This window comes from Ochotona princeps, chromosome 24, assembly GCF_030435755.1.
Source record: "Ochotona princeps isolate mOchPri1 chromosome 24, mOchPri1.hap1, whole genome shotgun sequence".
Classification (NCBI taxonomy): Eukaryota; Metazoa; Chordata; class Mammalia; order Lagomorpha; family Ochotonidae; genus Ochotona; species Ochotona princeps.
In genome coordinates, this window is record NC_080855.1 from 6,768,914 (window position 1) to 6,790,361 (window position 21,448).

At 62.6% G+C, this 21,448-nt stretch overlaps 2 protein-coding genes across 2 annotated transcripts in view; one reads left to right on the forward strand and one right to left on the reverse strand.

The window, feature by feature from the left end:
- Positions 1-8,277, forward strand: part of SNX8 (sorting nexin 8) — a 37,322-nt gene extending 29,045 nt beyond the window's left edge. The window contains exons 5-11 of the mRNA XM_004598152.2: positions 1,475-1,555; positions 3,133-3,293; positions 3,388-3,520; positions 5,288-5,356; positions 6,353-6,499; positions 6,614-6,763; positions 7,928-8,277. Of these exons, the coding sequence (XP_004598209.2) occupies positions 1,475-1,555; positions 3,133-3,293; positions 3,388-3,520; positions 5,288-5,356; positions 6,353-6,499; positions 6,614-6,763; positions 7,928-8,038 (852 nt within the window). The 3' untranslated portion in view covers positions 8,039-8,277. The remainder of the gene's footprint in view (positions 1-1,474; positions 1,556-3,132; positions 3,294-3,387; positions 3,521-5,287; positions 5,357-6,352; positions 6,500-6,613; positions 6,764-7,927) is intronic.
- A 1,382-nt stretch (positions 8,278-9,659) lies between these two features.
- Positions 9,660-16,921, reverse strand: NUDT1 (nudix hydrolase 1). The gene is made up of 4 exons (XM_058681039.1): positions 16,834-16,921; positions 15,217-15,382; positions 10,025-10,170; positions 9,660-9,841 (listed from the first exon to the last, which is right to left on the reverse strand). Exons 2-4 carry the CDS (start codon positions 15,366-15,368, stop codon positions 9,660-9,662), a joined length of 480 nt encoding a protein of 159 aa, XP_058537022.1. The 5' UTR covers positions 15,369-15,382; positions 16,834-16,921.
- Between the last annotated feature and the right edge of the window lie 4,527 nt (positions 16,922-21,448).

Consider the following 21,448-nt stretch of genomic DNA (forward strand, 5'->3'; position numbering starts at 1 on the left):
CCAAGCCCCTGCCCAGGCCACGTGGTGCTGGGCACCAGGAATGCAGAGTCCCAGGTGGGAGGTGCCTCCTGAAGGGGCTCCTGGTTGGCTGAGGACACGGACGCAGCCAGGGCCTCCTTGAGCCAGATGAACCGTGTGCAGGAAGCCTGTCTCTCTCATGCCTCCAGACTTGATTAGCAAACGGAGGGACACCTTTTACCGCAGGCCACCCCAGCGCAGGGAGCCGTGGGGTGTGTGGTGGGCTGGTGCGGAGTGCCGTGCTCAGTCGGTCAAGGGCTTTGCTGGAGACCACTGAGCCATGCACGTGCTGAGCTTAGCACCCTCAGCAGCCCTGGGCTCCCTGGGAGTCCCCCATGGGGGGAAGGGCCTCGGGCAGGGCCTGGGTGCTCTCGGTCCAGGCCGGGTCAGACATGGGGCCACAGGTGGACCTAAAGAGGTGACCTGGTCTGCTCGGGGCACCAGCTCCGTGCTCCACGTGCCCTTCCCTGTAGCCTCAGGCCTGGCCAGCTGACCTCCGAGGCTGCTCTGAAGTTCTAGAATCCCCAGCGGCTTGATCGGCTGCAGCCCAGGGCTTCCTGTTTCCTGTCTGCCTGGCTCCTCACTCAAGGGCTTTGCTCTGCCCTGGGGCTTACTGGGAATGCCAGGCTTGGAGCCCCAGGGCTGGAACCTCACCAAGCAGCCCCCCTGGCCCTCCCAGCAGGGAAGCCAGCTGAGCTTGAGTTCTGCCAGTGGCTCCCATGGGTCACGGTCACTTGTTGAGGGCACATGCAGTACACTGTCCCTGGGAAAGGTGTGCTGGTGTCCTGGTCTGCCATGGAGGCTGGAGGGGGAGCCAGGTTCCTGCTGTGGAGGGTTGTCCCGTGTCCTCTGTCCCGCTGTGGAGGGCTGTCCCATGTCCTGTGTCCTGCTGTGGAGGTGTGTCCTGTGCCCTGTGTCCTGCTGTGGAGGAGTATCTGTGTCCATGTCCTGTGTCCTGCCGTGGAGGGGTGTCTGTGTCTGTGTCCCATGTCCTGTGTCCTGCTGTGGAGGCATGTCCGTGTTCCATGTTCCCTGTCCTTCTGTATAGGGGCTGTCCCGTGTCTGTCCTGCTGTGGAGGGGGTGTCCCATGTCCTGCTGTGGAGGGGTATCTGTGTCCATGTCCCCTGTCCCATGTCCTGTGTCCTGCTGTGGAGGCGTGTCCCATGTCCCGTGTCCTGTGTCCTTCTGTGTAGGGTGTGTCCCGTGTCCCCTGCCCTGAGCGTGGGTTCAGTGGTCACTGCCCTGGCTGGGCACGGCATTCCTGGCCTAGAGGCCCGCCTCATTGTCCATGCTTTGTGAGGAGGAGCGGAAAGAAGGTGTGGAGTTGGGCTCAGTGCCCAGGGCACAGACTGGTGACAGCCGTCCTGTGGGCTGTGTCGCCCTGAGGGAGGGCTGTGTACTGCCCCTGCTGACGCCCTGTGCCGTCATGGTTTTGCTCATCTCTTGCCTCTGCAGGACGTGCAGAACCAGCTCAGGGGGTCCGCCCAGTGCCTCGGAGACGAGTTCCTGAGCTGCGAGCTGGCTGCCAGGGCCAAGGTACAGTCTGGCAGCGCTGCTGGCCTCGCGTCCTAGCGGGGCCCACACACAGCATGCCTGTGTCACCTTGCGCTGTGCCACGGGCTGTGCCCAGATCTGCTGCCTCTTCTCACGCAGCCCTGCTTTACCTTCGTAAATGTGCGTTCCAGAGAGTGGGGCTCAGAGCCGCCCCCTGCACCTGCACGAGGGAGGCCCAGGCCGTGGGTGCGGGCTCTGGCTGTAGAGCCTCCAGCCCTCTCGCGCATCCTCCGGGGTCTCAGGCGGACGTGGGCTTGCAGCATCAACTTGTCCCCTTCCGGGGACTGATGGCCGTGTCTGCCTGCTTAGAATGATGCTGTCTCATCTCTCCCCAGAAGGCCAGAGGGAGCTCCTTGGTAGGGTGACATGCTGCCTACACGTACCTGCCAGTCACCACTCAGGGCTTTGCTGGGCGATGATCTAGGTCTTAAAGATTTTTAAAACTTATTTGATTTTTTTTAAGATTTATTATTTTTATTACAAAGTCAGGTATACAGAGAGGAGGAGAGATAGAGAGGAAGATCTTCCGTCCGAAAATTCACTCCCCAAGTGAGCACAATGGCTGGTGCTGTGCCGATCTGGAGCCAGGAACCAGGAGCTCTTCCAGGTCTCCCACGCGGGTGCAGGGTCCCAAGGCTTTGGGCTGTCCTCAACTGCTTTCCCAGGCCACAAGCAGGGAGCTGGGTGGGAAGTGGAGCTGCCGGGATTAGAACTGGCTCCCATCTGGGATCCTGGCATGTGTGAGGTGAGGACTTCAGTCACTAGGCCACACCGCTGGGCCCAAAACTTATTTGAAAGGCAGAATTAGAGAGTTCCCCTCCAGTGGTTCCCTCCCTGGACGGCCACGTGGCTGGGGCTGAGACTGGCCGAGCCCAGAAGCCTGAGGCCCCACCAGGACTCCCACGTGAGGAGCAAGCGCCCGAGCAGCTGGGCCAGCCTCCGCTGTGTCCCAGGCACAGTAGCAGGGAGCCGGAAAGGACACGGAGCAGAGGTTTAGAGCTTGTGCTTGTGTGGCGTGTTGGCATGAAGGGAAGTGGCTTAGCCTGCCTGCTGCAGCACCAGCTGCGGTTTATTTCTGAAGATTTATCTGAAAGAGTGAGAGAGGGTGAGGGATGGGGACACACACACACACACACACACGGGGGTGAGGGATGGGGACACACACACACACACACACGGGGGAGAGGGACAGTGGCCTCTCTCACACACACACACACACACACGGTGGAGAGGGAGATACACACACACACACACACACACAGGGGAGAGGGAGATACACACACAGAGTATGGGAAGGACAGGCAGTCAGATCTCCTCTCTGCCCGTTGGCTTGGTCCCAGCTGAAGCCTTACGCGGGAGGTGCAGGACCCAAGAGCCGGGCCGACACCTGCTGCCTCCGGCCTGTCTCAGGGAGCTGCACAGCAGTAGGATGGGAAGCAGAGTGTGGGCGTCCCCATTTGGGTGATGGCCCCAGGGAAGGGGGCCCACAGGCTGGGGTGTGGCTGGTGGTTGGCCATGGCCGGCAGGTGTCGCGGTGACACGTCTCGCCTCCTGTCCAGGACTTCCTCCCGGCTGATATCCATGCGCAGTTTGCCATCAGCAGGGAGCTGATCCGTAACATCTACAACAGCTTCCACAAGCTCCGTGACCGAGCCGAGCGGATGGCGGCCAGGGCCGTGGACAACGCTGCGGACCTGCTCGTCTTCGGGAAGGAGTTGAGGCAGGTGGTCTTGTGGGCGCAAAGCGGGCAACCTTGACAGGGGCAGGCTCGGGCACAAGGTGACCGTCTCTCCTGTGTGTTTTGCGTCCTGCAGTGCTCTAGGGTCTGACACCACCCCGCTGCCCTCCTGGGCCTCCCTGCACAGCAACGCCTGGGACTCCCTGAAGCAGGCCTTGAAGGGGCTGTCTGTGGAGTTCGCGCTGCTTGCCGACAAGGCTGCCCGACAGGTGATGTACTGGCTGTGTGTGGGCACCTTTGCAGACAGTGTTCTAGGTTGCACTGGGACGCTGCCCCCTTAGAGAGGCTCCAGGCTCCCAGCCCAGAGCGGGTGATTGGCTTTGCCCGGCAGGAACCACCCTTCCCAGGCTGTCCTGGTGGCCGCCCGCCAGCCAGCATCCCGAGCCAGCTGGGCTCTGAGTCGTCCAGCTGGCCTGTGAGCACAGCAGGCCACTTGCAGTGTCCCTGCCTCTGCCTGTGGCAGGAGCTGCAGACGTGGTAGTCATATGGGGATGATCTGCAGGCACCGCGTCGAGCCTGGCCTGAAGGCTGGCCCGGGAGCCGGAACCTTTTACAACTGTTCCTCGCCACGAGGGGGCGTGCTCACGCCAGGCCGCTGTCCCTGGCCTGCTGGTGTGGAAATGGGACCCAGCGCTGCCTGGGGCTGCAGGGTGCTGCCTGGGCCTTTCCCTGGTGGATGTTGGGTCCGCTGCCTGTGAGGAGATTCCACGCCGGTCCTGAAAAGTCCTTGGTTTTTATTCTCCGCCCAGCCCCTGGAGCCCACATGTTCCCTTTAGAAACCGAGGCCAGGGTAGGTGTGGCGTCCTTGGCCGGGTCCAGGGGCGGGAAGACCCAGATCTGCAGAGTCAAGGGCAGGAGGTGGGGTGGCCGGCTGGGACTGCCGTGGTGTGTGGACTTGAGTTCAGCACAGGGAGGCAGATTTAATCACTGCGAGGACTGTGGCTCACCCCCTAACCGCTCCTCCTCGTCCAGGATGGCCGCAGGCTGCAGGCCCTGGCCACGTGGGGCGGCGTCACGTGTCCCGCAGGTGTGGGAGGAGCACTGGCCACTGGCTCCGGGCTCTTCCCAAGTGCAGGTCGGCCGCTGTGTTTGTGCTGCGCGGGGTGGGGCAGGCTGCGCAGTGTGGGGCGCTGCGGTCTGCGGTTGGAGGCCTGTGTGCTCCGTGGCTTTTGTGCTTGGAAACCGTGCATCGGGGGAAGAGCCATTCACTGGAAATCCTTGGACATGCCCTGCTGGGCTCTCCTGCCAGCCCACTGAGGCCGATCCATCCCATGGGTACAGGAAAGACCTGGTACCCCGTAGTCTGGTGTCCTGTGCCCTGGTACCCTGCTACCTGCCTGCTTTCCCTCACACTGCCAGGAGCTGCAGGGGGAGAGGCCGTGGCGCAGCCTCCATGGGAAGGACGTGCACTGAAGGTTTAGGGGCTTTATGCCACCTGGGAAAGGTGATGTGAGCAGTCAGGGAGGCCCCTGTGCTGCTGGGAGGGAGCCCGGCCCAAACGAGCGGGAACCAGGGACACCTGCTGACTGCTAGAAGCTTTACTGGCAAGTCCTGGCTGGCAATGCATGGGTTCTGTGCAGTGAGAGGTGCCGGAGGAGCCCGGCACCCCGAGGTGCTGCTGGGAGACCGAGGGGTTCCCACTAGCCAGAGCCACAGCCACGTGTCCAGGGCCGGTCACAGTGGTCGTGTGTGACAGAACCAAGGCTGCTGCCCATGGCCCTGCGCAGGCTGAGAAGCAGAGCGCCGGGACTTGAAGTGGTGCTGTGACGGGCATGCCGCCTCCGGCCTCCTGCGCACTGAGGGTTCGGAACACTGTGTGGCATGGGTGGGCTGGCGCTGTGCTGGGGGCTCCCACGGGACTGCGTGGCTTGGGAACGGAGCCCTGGCTTTGGCAGTCGGCTCACTCGCCCTGAGGCTGCAAGTGGCTTGGAGACAGAGCCCGGTTCGCAGTAGGCTCACTCGCCTTTGCTCTCTAGGGCAAACAGGAAGAGAACGACGTGGTGGAAAAGCTGAACCTCTTCCTGGACCTGCTGCAGTCATACAAAGTGAGTCAGCCAGGAGTGAGGGCAGGGCTCAGGAGAGGGGCCAGAGGGCAGGGCTCAGGAGCAGCCCCCTGCACCTTCCCTGAGCCAGCGGCAGCATCACCCATCCCCTCAGCGGAGACCAGACTTGCTGCCTGTGCAGGAGAAACCTTGAGGTGTGGTGTGCATGTGGGTGTGCACATGAGTGTAAGCTGAATGTGTGAGTGCATGTGTGAACAGACGTGAGCAGGCACACACGTGTGTAAGCATAGGAGGTGGGTGTGCATGGGAGATGAGGATTAACCCTCGGTGTCTGAAGCCTGGCCCGAGGATGGAGGCTGTCGGGGGCTGGCCCGAGGATTGAGGCTGGCCCGAGGATGGAGGCTGGCGGGAGGCTGGCCCGAGGATGGAGGCTGGCCCGAGGATGGAGGCTGGCAGGGGGCTGGCCCGAGGATTAAGGCTGGCCCGAGGATGGAGGCTGGCCCGAGGATGGAGGCTGGCGGGGGCTGGCCCGAGGATGGAGGCTGGCGGGGGCTGGCCCGAGGATGGAGGCTGGCCCGAGGATGGAGGCTGGCGGGGTCCCAGCTCAGAGCAGGGGATACCTTCCCACTGCTTTTCTGGCCCCAAGGAGCCGCTGCCTTTGGAAGGCAGAGGTCTCTCCGGCTGGGGCGTCCCAGGAGAGCCGGCCCAGTGTCAGCGGGGAAGGTCCTGGAGGGGTGCTCGAGGCCCAGCTCTGATGCTGTGGCTGGGGTTCCCCTGGGTTTCCTGCCCCACAGTCATGCCGCTTGCCTTCTTGCGGCAGTGGGCGGTGTTGGGGCACACCTGTTGCCCTTCTTCCCAGGTCTCGCTCCAGGCTGGGGAAGGGTTGGATGAGCATGTCAGACGGCACCAGGGGCCTTGTCCTGAGCTGAGCTGGGAGGACCCTGCCCCGTGTTGCCAGGACTGCCTGCAGCAGCAGCTCGCGCCTGGCATGGCTGGGCTCGGGCTGCGGGCTCGGTGCTGAGGCGAGCGTGCCCACAGGACCTGTGTGAGCGGCATGAGAAGGGTCTGCTGCACAGGCACCAGCGGGCCTTGCACAAGTCCAACCTGATGAAGCGGCAGGCGAGCGCTGCGGCACAGAGCCGTGAGCCCGAGGCCGTGGAGCAGCTGGAGTCGCGCATCGTGGAGGTAGGCAGAGCAGTGTGTGCCCCTCCACTGCAAGTGCATGGACGGGGCTTGGGGTCCAGGTGGGTGCCAGCGTGGCCTGCTGGGCCAGGCACCGAGGGAGGCTCCTCCTTGCAGCAAGAGAGCGCAATCCAGACCCTGGAGCTGCGGAACTCCTTCTCACTGTACTGCCTGCACCAGGAGACGCAGCTGGTGCACGCCTACCTGCCCCTCACCTCCCACATCCTCGGAGCCTTCGTCAACTCCCAGATCCAGGGCCACAAGGAGGTGAGCCGCTGCCTGGAGGACTGATCGGGGCTGCTGCCACTGTGGTAGCACAACCCTGGCGCCCACCCCCTGGTCCTTGTAGGCAGAGAGAGGGCGGGCAGGGGACACCTGCATGGGGAATCCCGAGCCCCAAGGCTGGGGAACAGGTGGCTCCTTCAGGCCCCGGTGCCCAGCTGTGGTGGCACCACACGGCTGCATGCCCAGCCCATGCACCGCCCTGGACACCTAGTCTTTGGTGCCCAGACTTTCTTCTGGGACCCTTGGCTTCCACATGCCCCACAAGTGCCTCCCAGGAGTGGGGTTTCTGCCTGTGTGTCCCTAGCTCCTGAATCAGCACTTGAACCTGCATGTCCATCCTCTTGCCAAAACTAGGCCCCCAGGCTCAGGGTCTCCCCCCAGCAAGAATAGTGCTGTGGAACACAGCCTCCCCATGCTGACATTTGAGCCACATGGGGAGCCTGCTAAGCTGCTAGAGGCAGGGCCATGTGGCACTGGGGCTGTGTGTGCAGTGGGTAGACACCCCCTGTATCCTCAGATGGGACAGGAGCTGGTGCTGCGTGGGCTGTGTGTGCAGTGGGGACAGGAGCTGGTGCTGCGTGGGCTGTGTGTGCAGTGGGGGGACAGGAGCTGGAGCTGCGTGGGCTGTGTGTGCAGTGGGGACAGGAGCTGGTGCTGCGTGGGCTGTGTGTGCAGTGGGGGACAGGAGCTGGGGCTGCGTGGGCTGTGTGTGCAGTGGGGACAGGAGCTGGGGCTGCGTGGGCTGTGTGTGCAGTGGGGGGACAGGAGCTGGAGCTGCGTGGGCTGTGTGTGCAGTGGGGACAGGAGCTGGGGCTGCGTGGGCTGTGTGTGCAGTGGGGACAGGAGCTGGGGCTGCGTGGGCTGTGTGTGCAGTGGGGACAGGAGCTGGGGCTGCGTGGGCTGTGTGTGCAGTGGGGACAGGAGCTGGTGCTGCGTGGGCTGTGTGTGCAGTGGGGACAGGAGCTGGAGCTGCGTGGGCTGTGTGTGCAGTGGGGACAGGAGCTGGTGCTGTGTGGGCTGTGTGTGCAGTGGGGGGACAGGAGCTGGTGCTGCGTGGGCTGTGTGTGCAGTGGGGGGATGAGCTGGGGCTGGAGCTCCATGGAGGGCCAGGTGCCCCGCTCCTGATCATGTCTTCTCTTCCCACAGATGAGCAAAGTGTGGAAGGAGCTGGCGCCCAAGCTGAGCTGCCTCTTTGCAGCGCCACACACTGCCGCCAGCTCTGTCGGGGTCTCCACAGCACGAATGTGTCCTCACTAGTGCCTGAGGCCCCGGCCATCTCCCGCGGCCTCACTAAAGCTTCTCTCCAAATGTGTGCCCTGGCTCATTCCCTTTGGAATGCTGGCTGTGGTGCTCCTGGGGGCTGAGCCCTCCCGAAGCCGGACATTTGGATATGAAGGACAGGAGGGTCTGCTGCCAACACGGCCCTCTGGCCACCTGCCCGCCCCGTCCTGGCCTGGTCTCTGGATGAGCTCAGCAGGAGAAACATGGACCATGTTTGGACGATGGTGCCGGGGGAGCTGGTGGGCGGGTGAGGGGTCCTGGGCAGGATACTGGGAGTGGGTGAGTCCAGCAGGGTGAGGACGGCCATAAGGCCCAGCCTGCAGCTGCACACACTCTGGGCTCCCGGGGAGTGTGGGGACCCGGGCTGCCCGCACCTGCACCCAGATGGCAAGACGCACATGCTTGTCACACTCAGGCTGGCGCTGAGGCCACCAGCAGTCAGGGGCTGGCAGCTCCGCCCCAGGCGCCCCTGGTCTTTGGGCACCGGGGACGGGGCTGGAGTCCAGGCCCGGTGGGGCCAGCTGGTGGGCAGTGCTGTAAGGATTCACAAACGCCCTTGAATTGTTCTGCTGACTGGAACCTATCCCGGCCTTCTCGGCCTTCTCGGTGCCGGCTGAGGGTCTACCGAGACCACAGGCCCTCTGAAGTCCACCCCAGGGGTTCGCGCAGCACTGAGGACTCACCCGAGTCTGAGGAGAGGCTGCCCTCTCCCACCTGTGTCTCCGTGCGGCCTGCAGGTGGCCAGCCTCATGAGCAGCCGGCTCTCACTCCCAGGAGGGGAGTCGGCCTCTCTGGCGTGCCAGGCCCTTGGGCCCTGTCCGAGTGTGCCTTCCTGTCCTGCTGGCCGGTGGCCGGTCCCTGGCCACCACTGGCATGGGACTGTAGTGCCTTGTGCCCACCACCCTGCAGAAGCAGCTGGATAGAAGCCCTGTGCTGTCCCAGCACTGCACATTGGCCCACGTCCCCGAGCTGTGACATGCGGCATTGTGCGGTGCACAGAGGGGCGGGGTTTCCTGCGTGCCCTGCACTGCTGCCCCTGAGCTCTGCCCCCTGCCCAGGCAAGCTAGGGAGGGCATGGAGGCCGGCCTGCTGGCCAGTGCTCTCCCATCGCCCACACTGCCAAGTGGACTTCTGAGAACTTGACTGACAAGCCCGGTGCCTGGGTCTGAGTTAGGGGTCTCCCCTGCAAGGCCTGGGGAAGCAGGAAGATGACCCCATGGCCACCTCATGAGGCTGCTGGAGTCAGCTACTGCTATCCTGGAAAACTGCAGCTGTTTACAGATGACCCACACCCCGAAGTCTGTCCATACACTTCTGCCAACAACAGTGATTAAATGACAGAGCAAACTGGGCTGTGTGGTCAGCTGCTTGTCCCCTCTCACCTGGGTGCAGCCCCATCCTGCAGGGTCAGGTGCATGGGACTGGGTGCGTGGCCATGCCTCAGTTACCCCGCTGTCAGGTGACGCGGGGTACAGTCTGACCACGGCCCCCGAATGGGCACTGCCGTGTGAGGGGACTGAACCAGCCCTGCCCAGGGCAGCGAGGTGTGAACAAGGAAAAGCCTTTATTTCTTTCCGTGACGTTGCAGCACTCGGGGTCACCTTGCTTGGAGCGTGTCCACCTCACAGAGCGTGTGCTCCAGGATGGTGTGCTGGTCCTGGAACTTGAAGTGGCCCTGGAGCTTCCTGCCCTGCAGCAGCAGCGGCAGCCAGTACTTGTCGTCGGGCCACATGTCTTCAAAGGGGATCTGGTCCTGCTGGAACCACTGCGGCCGCATCTCTGTGTCGGGGGTGAGGAGGGGTGAGTTGGAGGTTCCAGCTGCCCGGACGGTGAATCCCCTCGCTGGCTCAGCATCCCACCTGTGGCCCACCCCAGCAGCTAGGTCCTGGGGAGGGGCTTGCTGCTGCACCTTATTGAGGCCGGGCTGTCTGCCGTGATGGCGAGCAGTCCCCTGAGACTCACCCTCGGTCTCCACTGGTGTCCCCTGGAAGCTGTCGGTAGAAAAGATGTGTACTTCCATCTGCTCAGGCATAGCCACGAACTCAAAGGTGATGTGGCCCACCCAGTGCAGGCTGTCCACGGTGAGACCACTCTCCTCCTGCAGCTCCCTGGGGACCGGGGGTGGGGTGAGAACACAAGGGCAGGCTCACAGGAGGCTGGGAGGGTGGAGGTCCTGCAGCTCGGGCCTGGCACCGGGGTGGGGGTTGGTGGCAAGGAGGGAGCTGAGCTGTGACACAGACTGGCAGCCAGAAGAATGTCACATGGTCAGCTTGACCTTTGGAACTCCTGAGTGGGGTCAGAGGTTCTGGGCAGAGCATGGGCCTGTCCCTGTCTTCTGCCCGTTGCCACCCAGGCCTGCCAGGCCCACCACTCGTCTCCTGTCTCGAGGAGGGGTGCCTGGGCCAGAGCTGAATGTGGAACCTTGGCCCAGTACTGGGCTTGGCTGCCCCGGAAGTGTGTGCCCTCCCACCGTGCACATGGCCAAGAACCCAGGGTCACAGGTGGGCATCTGGTCCCTGCTGAGGAAGGGAGGGGCTCATTGCAGCTCGGGCTGTTGGTGCAGGACCAGTAGACCTCTTCCGGCCTGTTCTCGGGACAGTCTCCCCACTGGCCGGCCCTGCAGGGGTGTTGGTGCCAGCCTGCCCTCTGATGTCCCCATGTCCTTCACACCTAAGACACTGCATGAGTGGGAGGCGGGCACACGTGCCCCACCCGGGACCCTGGGTGCCCGCTGTGCACCTTGTACTCCTCACTCAGCAGGAGAGCAGCGTGTGCCTCTGTGTGCCATGGCGGTTCGGACACAGCCCAGGGCCGGCGCCAGGGCTCAGCCTACAAGTGCCGGCATCCCATGTAGGCGCTGGTTCGTGTCCCGGCTGTTCCCCTTCCCATCCAGCTCCCTGCTAGTGCACCTGGGCAAGCAGTGGAGGACGGCTCAGGTGCTGGGCCTGCACCCGCCTGAGGCCCAGGAGAAGCTCCTGGTCTGGACTGGCCCAGCTCTGGCTGTTGTGGCCGTTTGGGGGCGAGGCAGGGGATGGCAGGTGCACCAGTTTACTCTGCCTCTGGCTGTGATCTTTCGCCCTCTGTCCTATGCACTGGCACACACACCGTGCTGCCACCTGTGCCCTGCCTGCACGGCCTGCCCAGGCTCAGCGCTGGGTCCCCCGCATCGTCTGCTTTCTCACGTCCTCACTCGCCCGGCTTCTGTAGAAATGGGCTAGTCATTTCTGACCAGTCATTGGTACTTATTTGGTATGCGTGTGTGTTTTTAAATATTTATTTACTGGAATGGCAGATTTAGGGAGAAGCGGAGAGATGAAGGTCTCCCATCCACTGGTTTACTCCCCAAATGGCCACAACTGAGCTGATCTGAAGCCAGGAGCCAGGAGTTGCTTCTGAGTGTCCCACACGGGTCGGGGTCCCAAAGCCTTAGGACACTCACTGCTTTCCCAGGCCACAGACAGCTGGATGGGAAGTGGAGTGTTCAGCTTATGACCTGGTTCCCATGTGGAGCCCTGGTTTGAAGGATTAGCGGGTTGAGCCATTGTGCTAGGCCCCGGTTATGGGTACTTGGAACAGTCAGTGTTCAGAGGTTTGCTTGCACGGCACACATTTACAGAGCGAGCTCCCAGCTGCTAGCACAACTGGTCAGTGCTTCGCCCTGGGTCCTGTGCAGGTGGGACGGGAGACTCCAACTGCTGCCTCTGCAGGTGCACAGGCCTGCCCGTGGTGTCTACACACGGAGGCAGTTAATGAGAACAGGACTTGACCTGAAAGAGCCATGTGTCGTGAGCCCCCATTCCCACAGCACAGAGGGTTGGGTGATGCTCCCTCGTAGCAGCCTGGTGGGTCTGCCTGTAAGGTGTGGGTCTGGCGTTTCTTATTTTGACTAACTGGATCTTCCCACATGCCCCGTGGCACGTGTGCCGTTTGCCATCAAGCTGGTGCAGGAGCCACAGCAGGGAGAAACCGACAGATGCGGCCACCAAGGGGCCCTGCTGCTCAGTTCCTGCCTGGCCGATGGCGTGGGGCGGAGCTGGGAGGCTGGGAAGTTCTGGGACTGGGTGGTGATGGGCGCTTCTCATGCTCAACTTGGGGACCCCCCTTGCTGTCTCCTCCAGGTTCTGCCTGCACACAGGAGGCGGAAGATGGCTCCCTTGCCAGGTTACCCGGCGGGCCTCTGGTCAGCAGCCTTTCCCTGCCCACCTCGCCCTGGGCAGCCAGGGCCTGCGCCCTGTGACACTCGGTCTCCAAGGGGCAGGACCGATGGTCAGGGCAACCCTGGCTTCTGAACTTGGGACTTCACCCCGGGCGGGGGGGCTTATCCTGCTGCTGGACCCGTGTCTGTAGCAGCTGCCCACGGGGTCCTGAGGCTGGGACACAGGCAGCCTTTGGGGGAACTGCTGCGACCCTGGCCAGGAGGAGTATGAAGAGGGGCAAGGTGCTGGGGCAGCAGGAGGTCAGCTTGGGGCGCAGGTTACAATCTGGGCCACTTTACATCAGATTCAGACTGGGAGAGCCCAGAGGGCAAGCGCTTGAGGTGGTGGGCAGAGTAGCGGTGCAGGGTCACATGGGGCACACAAGATGGAGTTGACTTGGCACTGGAAATTTACGGGGCTGTGAGGGGAGGTACAGGTGGAGAGCAGGACATGCTGCCTGGGGGGAGGCGGCCTGAGTGTCCAGGTGAGGGAGCTCAGGGCCCCGTGGGGAGGCGGCCTGCCTGTCCGGGTGAGGGAGCTCAGGGCCCCGTGGGGAGTTGGCCTGAGTGTCCAGGTGGCGGCGCAGGGCCCCGTGGGGAGTTGGCCTGCCTGTCCAGGTGAGGGGGCGCAGGGCCCCGTGGGGAGGCGGCCTGAGTGTCCAGGTGGGGGCGCAGGGCCCCGTGGGGAGGCGGCCTGAGTGTCCAGGTAGGGTTGCAGGGCCCTGTGGGGAGGCGGCCTGAGTGTCCAGGTAGGGTTGCAGGGCCCTGTGGGGAGGCGGCCTGCCTGTCCGGGTGGGGGCTCAGGGCCCCGTGGGGAGTTGGCCTGAGTGTCCAGGTGGGGGTGCAGGGCCCCATGGGGAGGCGGCCTGCCTGTGAGGAACAGTCCAAGCAGTCAGGCACTGCCTGAGGCTGGGCTTGCTTTCCCATCTTACATCCTGCTCTCCGGGAGAAGCAGTTTCACGTGGCACCGCGGCTGGTTTCCTAGGGTGCCATCTCCTTCAAGGCCCAAGTCGGATTGGGCATGACAGAGCACTGGCCTCGGCCACTTTGGGTCTGCTCAGCTGTGTGCTCACCGTTCCCTTCCTTCCCACTGCTCTGCCCAGCCCTGGAGGCTTCAGCGGGTGTCACGTGCCTCCGGCCTCAGTTGCCCAGCCTCGCTTTGTCCTGGCCCCAGACTGCTAGGTAGGCACCAGGCCTCCTTCCCAGGTACCTGTCCTGAGCCTGTGAGGGCAGCGGCTGTGGCCAGGCCCCCTCCGTGCCCTGAGCTCACCATAGAGCAGAGCTGAGGTACCCGTGACCTGGTGCCCCATCGCGGCTGAATGGGAACAGTCAGATGGCGAGGCTGCCATGCCTGCCTCCCACACAGCTTCCCACACATGCCTTGGCCCCTACACAGTCCCTGCCAGGCCCCGGGCTGCTGCCTGTCTGGGTACACGGGCCCTTCTCTGCCAGGTGTCCTGCGGTGCAGGACTGGATGCAAGGCCCAGTGCTCTGCACCTGAGCTGTGTGTCCCCGAGGGACAGCTTGGTCAGGGAGCCCAGGGTGGGCTGCTGCTAGAAACCCTAGGCCCGAGCTCTGCGAGTCGGGAGTCTGGGTCACATATGTGTGTGATCCTGGCATCTCTAGACACAGAACAGAACCATGGTAGGGGCTGGCTCTGCGCCACAGACCGGTGAGGGGCACAGTACCCCCATGGCCCAGTGAGGGGCACAGACAGCAGAACTGAGAGCCGGGGAAAGCCTGGACGGCTGCTCAGGGTTTTGGTCCCTGTGCGCACAGAGGGGGCGCGTTGAGGAGCAGCAAGACCCAGCTAGAGACGCCCAACCAGTGAAGACAGGCAGTGGCTCTGCAGCTCAATACCCACGCCGCTGGACAAGCAGCTCTGTGCCGGGGTCCGTGTGATGAGTGTGGAAGACAGGAAGGTGTGAACAGTATTGTTCCATTGCAGGCAGGGCCGCAAGGAACCTCCTGCTGTGCAGCTGGGCTCCGGCAGGAATATCTCTAGGATCACCTGAATGCAGCTCCGACTCCCTTTGCATGGACACCGGACTATCCCACTGAGATTTCTGCAATTTATTTAGGCACTGTCTGCCTCTCGGAGTTAACAGTTGACGTATGGTATCTGTGCGAGCTTGAAAGCTAATGTTGCTGATATCGCTTTTAGCCAAAATGTTTCTCACTGCTCAAGTTCAGTTGAGATTCCCCCACTGCAAGCGTATTAATGAAGTAAAAATAATAAATAATTAAAAGAAGAAAAAAAAGGTTTCTCACTATTACTGCCACGGCTGCCCCTCATTGACAATATGCTGATCAGGGGTGTTAACTCCCCCTTTGATCCTGTGCTAATTAAGGGTACAGCAGGAACCTATGCTTAGGGTCCTCCTCCCCCATTGACCATATGCTAATCAAGGGTGTTCTGCCCCCAATCGGTGGGATCCTATGTTTAGGGTTTTTGTCCCCCATCCATCCTATGCTAATCAAGGGTGCTAAGTCTCCAGGTGGAGGGGAACCCATTCTTTCCCTCTTTCTTTGATCTTTGGGTCCTGCCTCCTGTGTTACATTTCCTCCCTTAGCTGATTCAAGAGGAATGTGTTACTGATTGATAGTCCCTTGCCTTAGGTGAAACAAATGGCAGAATTATCCTTAGAAACACCCACTTGACCATGACGTAAAAAGTCTGAGCCAGAGTTTGACTGGTTCTGTATAAATAAAGCGGACAGCTTTCTCGCATTGTCCACAATGATCAAGGAATCCTGGTGGTCCGTCTCTTTCTTTCTTCGCGCCTCATCCACGCACCCTTCGCGAGTTCCAAACTCAGCCGGAGCTGGTCTCCGGCATCTCTGGGCAGCCCTCAGCCCCCACCCTCTGCTCACCCCTGGACAAGCGGCTCTCTGGGCAGCCCCCACCCTCTGCTCACCCCTGGACAAGCGGCTCTCTGGGCAGCCTGCCCACCTCTCACCTTTTGGCCCCCTCCTCGATGGTCTCGCCTTCCTGGACCTTGCCCCCGAAGCCGTTCCAGCGGCCAGCTCCAAAGCCACGTTTCTTCATGCCGAGCAGGATGCGAGGGGGCTGCAGGACCATTACCAAGGTGTAAAGCTTGGAGGTGCTCATGGTCCACTAGAGCTCTGAGGACAGGAGAGGCACGGTTAGCACAGGGTGCGGAGGGGCTGCCTGGCCCCCAGGACACAGGTCCATCTGGGTGTCCAGGAGTCCCACCTTCCTCCTTTCTTCAGTACTGTTGCCTGCCAAGCAGGACGGGGCCTCTCCAGTGAGGGCCTTCCTGCCCAGGGTGCCACCCTTGGGAACCCTGGACCAGTCAGCCTCAGCATGAGGACAGCCCAGCAGTGTATCCAGCAGCTGTGATGTCAGGGCCTGTGTGCAGGAGGGCCAGGGCCACAGGGGGCCCGTGGGAAGGGACCCTGTGGTGCCAAGGTGCCCGGGGTCTGGTGCTCCTCTGTTCCGGCCTGAGCCACACCTCGTGGGATGAGGAGCAGGGCTGCTGCGAAGTCACAGCTGGGACTGGACCCTGCCACCCTCCCCTCACCCACCCTTCTGTTTTGTTTTAAAGAGATTTATTGGGTCTGGTGCCATGGCCTAGTGGGTAAAGTCCTCGCCTTGAACGCCCTGGGATCCCATATGGGTGCCGGTTTCTAATCCCGGCAGCTCCACTTCCCATCCAGCTCCCTGCCTGTGGCCTGGGAAAGCAGTCAAGGACGGCCCAAAGCCTTGGGACCCTGCACCCACGTGGGAGACCCAGAAGAGGCTCCTGGTTCCCGGCTTCGGATCAGCGCAGTACTGGCCTTTGCGGCTCACTTGGGGAGTGAATCATCGGATGGAAGATCTTCCTCTCTGTCTCTCCTCCTCTCTGTATATCTGACTTTGTAATAAAATAAATAAATCTTTAAAAAAATTAATAAATCTGGGCTCGGCAGCGTGGCCTAGTGGCTAAGGTCCTCGCCTTGATCCCATATGGCCGCTGGTTCTAATCCCGGCAGCTCCACTTCCTCTCTGTCTCAGTATATCTGACTTTGTAATAAAAATAAAATAAGTCTTTTTTAAAAAATTAATAAATCTTTAAAAAAGAGAGATTTATCTAGTGGAAAGGCAGGGAGAGGGATCAGCCAATGGATCTTGATCCGCTGAGTCACCGTGGCCACACCTTCATGTGGGTCTCCTAAGCTGGTGGCAGGTGCCCAGGCACTTGGGGCGCCCCCCGCTGCACATGCTCCCAGTTGGATGGGAAGTGGAGCCGCCAGGACCTCCAATTGGGATGTGAGCACTGGCTGTGCCACGAGGTTCCCCCAGGTCTACGGGGTCCCACCCAACTACTGGCTGTCCGCACTGGGACAGGCTCCGTTTGGCAGAGATGGCACTCGGCCCACGCGGCACCACGGGCCCTTCGCGGGGTCCCCGGGGCTGCCCACGTGCAGCGGGGGCCTGCTCCCGCACCCTGGGCGCTCGGCCGCCTCCACGCAGGGCCCGTGCCATCCGCCGGTCCCGGCGCCCTTGAAGCCGCCCCCCTACTCCTCGGGTGGCCCGGCTGCCCACGACCCCTGCCGTCCCGCGCGCTCCCCACCTTGCGCGGCCGCTTCCGGGGGCGCGGCCTCGGGCGGAAGCGCGCGGGCGCTGGGGCGGCGCGGAGCCGGGCGCGATGGAGGGGTGAGAGGCCGCCGAGGGAGCAGGGGCTGGGGATCCCGGCCCCAGGAAGGGCCGCTGCGGCTGCGAGGCGGCCTCGGGCCGGGAGCCGTGGGGAGCCGACCGGGGCCGGCGCGATGGCGCCCAGGCCGCGGGGCGCGCCTTGGCGGCCCTGCCCACTGCTCGCGCCTGCGCTCCGGTGTCCGCCCCAGGCCCTTGCCAGCTGCCGGGGAGCCCCTGGAAGAGCCGTGGGTTCCCGAGGGTTGTGGCGATGCGAAGATTGCTTCCATGGCCGTGCGTTGGGTGCTGCTGGTTCTTCTCAGGGGACTGGGCGCGGTGTACTCTGAGCTGTGATGAGCAGGCTGCAGGCACCACAGCTTTAGGCTCGTCCCCGTGGAGGTGAGCAGCAGCAGCTGTCCCCTGCGGCCTCTGCCATCTACCCTGTGTCCTCACTCTTCCCCCTTCGGACACTGGTCACGTTGCACATTAACGCTCCCCCGTTACCCTCATGGTGTCCCCAAAGGCTTAGAAGGGCAGCTGCAGTGGTCTCCTGAGGGCTGTAGGAATGTGAATTTTGGGGGACACCATTTCCCCGTGACACCCCCTCTGACCATGGGCCGACTCTCATGCCCCCTTTTTCTGTCCGCAGGTCCTGGACACTGCTGCGGGCTGCCCTGCTGCGTCGGGGGTCCCAGGGCGCCGGGCGGCGCTCCAAGGGCCGCTCGGGGGCGGAGCAGCGCTGGCTGCAGCGGCAGCTGACCGACCCCTTCGTGAAGGCGGCGCGCGCCCAGAGCTACCGATGCCGAAGCGCCTTCAAGCTGCTGGAGATGGACGCCAGGCACCGGCTGCTGCGGCCTGGCCTCCGTGTGCTGGACTGCGGTGCCGCGCCGGGCTCCTGGAGTCAGGTGGCCGTGCCCAGAGTCAACGCTGCCGGCACAGGTGCGGCCACTCCCCGCACTTTTTAAAGATCTGGTTATTAATTGGAAAATCAGTGACAAAGAGAGAGAAATCTTTTATGTACTGGTTGGCTCACGTCCCAGGTGGCTGCAGTGGCCAGACCTGGACCTCTCTGAATCCAGGATTTTCTGGGTCTCCGGCACGGGTGCAGGGTCCCAAGGTTTTGGGCTGCTGTCCACTGCTTTCCCGGGCCACCAGGAGGGAGCTGGAAGGGAAGTGGAGCTGCCAGGATGTGAACCTATGTCCATATGGGATATTGTTGTCCCAGATGTTTAGCCTGCTAGCCCACAGTGCCAACCTCTTGTTTTGTTTTTTTTTGTAGAGATTCATGTATTTGTTTGAAAATCAGAGTTAGAAGGAGACGTTTTCTGCTTACGCCCCAGCTGACCGCAGCAGCCAGGGCTGGGCGGAGCTGAAGGCAGTCGCTCCTGCTGGGTCTGCTCGAGGGTAGCAGGGCCTGGGGACTTTCCCAGGTCATCAGCAGGGAGCTGGATGGCAAGTGGAGCGGCCGAGACGTGAGGCGGTGTCCGCTTGGGATGCGGGCAGCGACTGACCGCCACAGTGCTGCCTGCTGACTGCCCTCTGTCCTCTGCACGTCTGAGGGCACGCAGGCCAGGCACAGTGGGCAGGCTGCTGTTAGGAGGCAACAGCAACGACAGTGACCCTCCCACAGCCAGAGCCGAGGGGTCAAGCCGCTGGCCCTGAGCCCTGGCGGGAGTTCCTGCTCGGCCCTGCCGATGTGCCCGGGAAAGGGTAGGCGGTGGCTCAGTACCCACCTGGAAGACCCAGACGGAGTTCCCGGATTCTGGCTTCGGAAGTATTAGCTAAATCTAAAACACACATTCCTTTTTACCCAGCAGACTGAAGTCACAACTCTGGCACTGTATTCATTTTTTTAGAGGTGTACTTTTATTCAACAGGTAGAGCTACACAGAGAGAAATCTTCCACTCACTGGTTGACTCCCAGAGGGCCATGATGGATGGCACTGAAGCTCTGTGAAGGCAGGAGCCTGGAGTCTCCTCTGAGTCTCCCATGTGGGTGCTCCATGCACCACTGCTGTCCCCGACACATTAGCAGGGAGCTGGGGCGAAGTGGAGCTGCTGGGACTTGAACCACACTGTTCTGGAATGCTACTGGCAGAGGTGGAGGCCTAGCGTGAGACAGCACAGCACCAACCCTACTCATTATTTTTTTTAAAGAATTACTTATTTAGGGCCCAGTGCGGTGGCCTAGTGGCTAAAGTCCTCACCTTGAATGCCCCGGGATCCCATATGGGCACCGGTTCTAATCCAGGAAGCCCTCTTCCCATCCAGCTCCCTGCTTGTGGCCTGGGAAAGCAGTCAAGGACGGCCAAAAGCCTTGGGACCCTGCACCCGTGTGGGAGACCCGGAAGAAGCTCCAGGATCCTGGCTTCAGATCAGTGCAACTCCAGCTGTTGCGGTCACTTGGGGAGTGAATCATCGGACGGAAGATCTTCCTTTCTGTCTCTCCTTCTCTCCACGTATCTGCCTTTCCAATACAAATAAATAAATCTTTAAGAAAAAAAAAAAGACTTTTGTATGTGTTTGAGCGGCAGAGCATGAGAGACGGATAGACAGAGCTCTTCCAAGTGCTGGGTCTCTGCAGAAATGGTTGTGGTGGCCCGGGCCGAGCCTGGCTGCCCCTGACCGCCCCTGGCCGCTGGGACCCAGCTGCTCAGTGTCTTACCTCGTCTCCTGGCTCAGAAGTGGAGCAGCTGGGACTTGATCTGGTGCTCCCATGTGGAGTCCTGACGTCACAGGGAGTACCACAGCACCCGCCGCGGGACTCACCCCGTGGCCCACCCGCAGTGTGGAGCTGTGCTGAGGTCAGAGAGTGTCGTGTGGAGGGGGGGTGGGGCTCTCTTTGAGCCTGGCATCACTGTGGCGGGGTGGGTCATCATTTTGCCCCTTACTCTGTGTGAGTCCATAGTCACTCTGGCTTGTTCCCAGTCGATTCTGCCTGGGAAGGAACTGGTTTCATGCAGTTCCGGTTGAAAGGGCTGGTGTTTCCTGCCTCTCCTCGCTGTGTGGAAGATTAGTTTATTGTGGACATCAGTGTTTAGTGGAGATACCGTCCGCTGGTTCACCCCCAACCCAGATGGCCCCCTAGCCCACTGGGCCAGGCTCCATTAGCAGGGCCTCAAACAGCTGGGCTTTTCTCTGCTGCTTTCTGTGTGTTAGCAGGGAGCCAGATCCAAGGTGCAGCAGCTGGGACTTGAACCAGTGCCCATCGGGGAAGCCAGCCGTGCTGGCGGTGGCTTTCTCTGCCATGCCACCGCGTTGGTCCCTTCTTCTTGATGTCAGTGACTGATAAGGCTCCGCGTGAGCCCAGCTGTCGGAGTTGGGGTGCTGGGGTGCCTCTGGGCCGGTGTTGTCCTGCAAGGGCCGCAGTTCCACGCTGCGGGGTGAAGCCGCCATCCCCGCGGTCTGCAGGATGTAAGGGCGTGCAGGGGCAGCTCTGCCCTGGCCTGTTTTATCATCCTGTTGCTGATGTTTTCTGGAAGGATGTGGTGAGTGGCTAAGTGACCTGTTCTTTCCTCCTCAGACCCCGGCTCCCCTGTGGGCTTCGTGCTGGGGGTGGACCTTCTGCACATCCCCCCACTGGAGGGGGCCACCTTCCTGTGTCCAGCCGACGTGACCGACCCTGCTGCGGTGTGCAGGATCCGAGAGCTGCTTCCCGGGGGCACGGCCGACGTGCTGCTGAGCGACATGGCACCCAACGCCACGGGGATCCGGGCCCTGGACCACGACAGGCTCATCGGACTGTGCCTGCGCCTTGTGGACCTGGCCACGGACCTCCTGCAGCCGGGGGGCACGCTGCTCTGCAAGACCTGGGCTGGCGGGCAGAGCCAGCGGCTGGAGAAGCGACTGAGAGGGGCCTTCCAGAGCGTGCAGGCCGTGAAGCCCGAGGCCAGCAGGAGCCAGTCGGCAGAGGTGTACCTGCTGGCCACGCGCTACCGTGGCGGGGGGCCTCAGTGAAGGGGCCTGTCCTGGCCACCTGTGTGCCCGCCCTGTGACCTGGGAGGCCAGGCAGTGCAGGCAGGGCATGTCGCAGGTGTCCATGCTTCTAGAATAAAAGCAAACACGCAAACTGTAGAACCGCCCGGCGTCTTCCAAGCGGCCCTTGCGAGGGGCCTGCTCGCGGGCCCGCTGGTCGCCTGCCTGCACTGGGGTCGTGCAGGCCCTGGGGGTGCCTCCCTCCGCTGCGCAGGCCGGCCCGGGCACGGGGCGCAGAGTGGGCCCCGCTGGGAGGGCGCCCCGTCGCAGCCGGGCTCCCGGGCCGGGCCAGCGTTTGCAGAACGCGCCAAAACTAACGAAGTTTGTCCGCGGGCGGCCCCCGTCAGGGCGCTGTGCTCGCTCGGCCGCCGCGGGTCGCGCTCGGCGCCGGCCTGGTCCCGAGGCCTCCCCGCGCGGAGGGTCCCGGGCTCGGCGCTCGGGGCTCGGGGCGCGGGGCTCGGGGCGCGGGGCGCGGGGCGCGGGGCTCGGGGCCCGCCGGACGCCCCTGCCCGGCCTTACGGCCCTGCCGCCGCCCAAGTCTCGCGAGAGCTCGGCTGCGCCTGCGCGACCCGGCGGCGGGG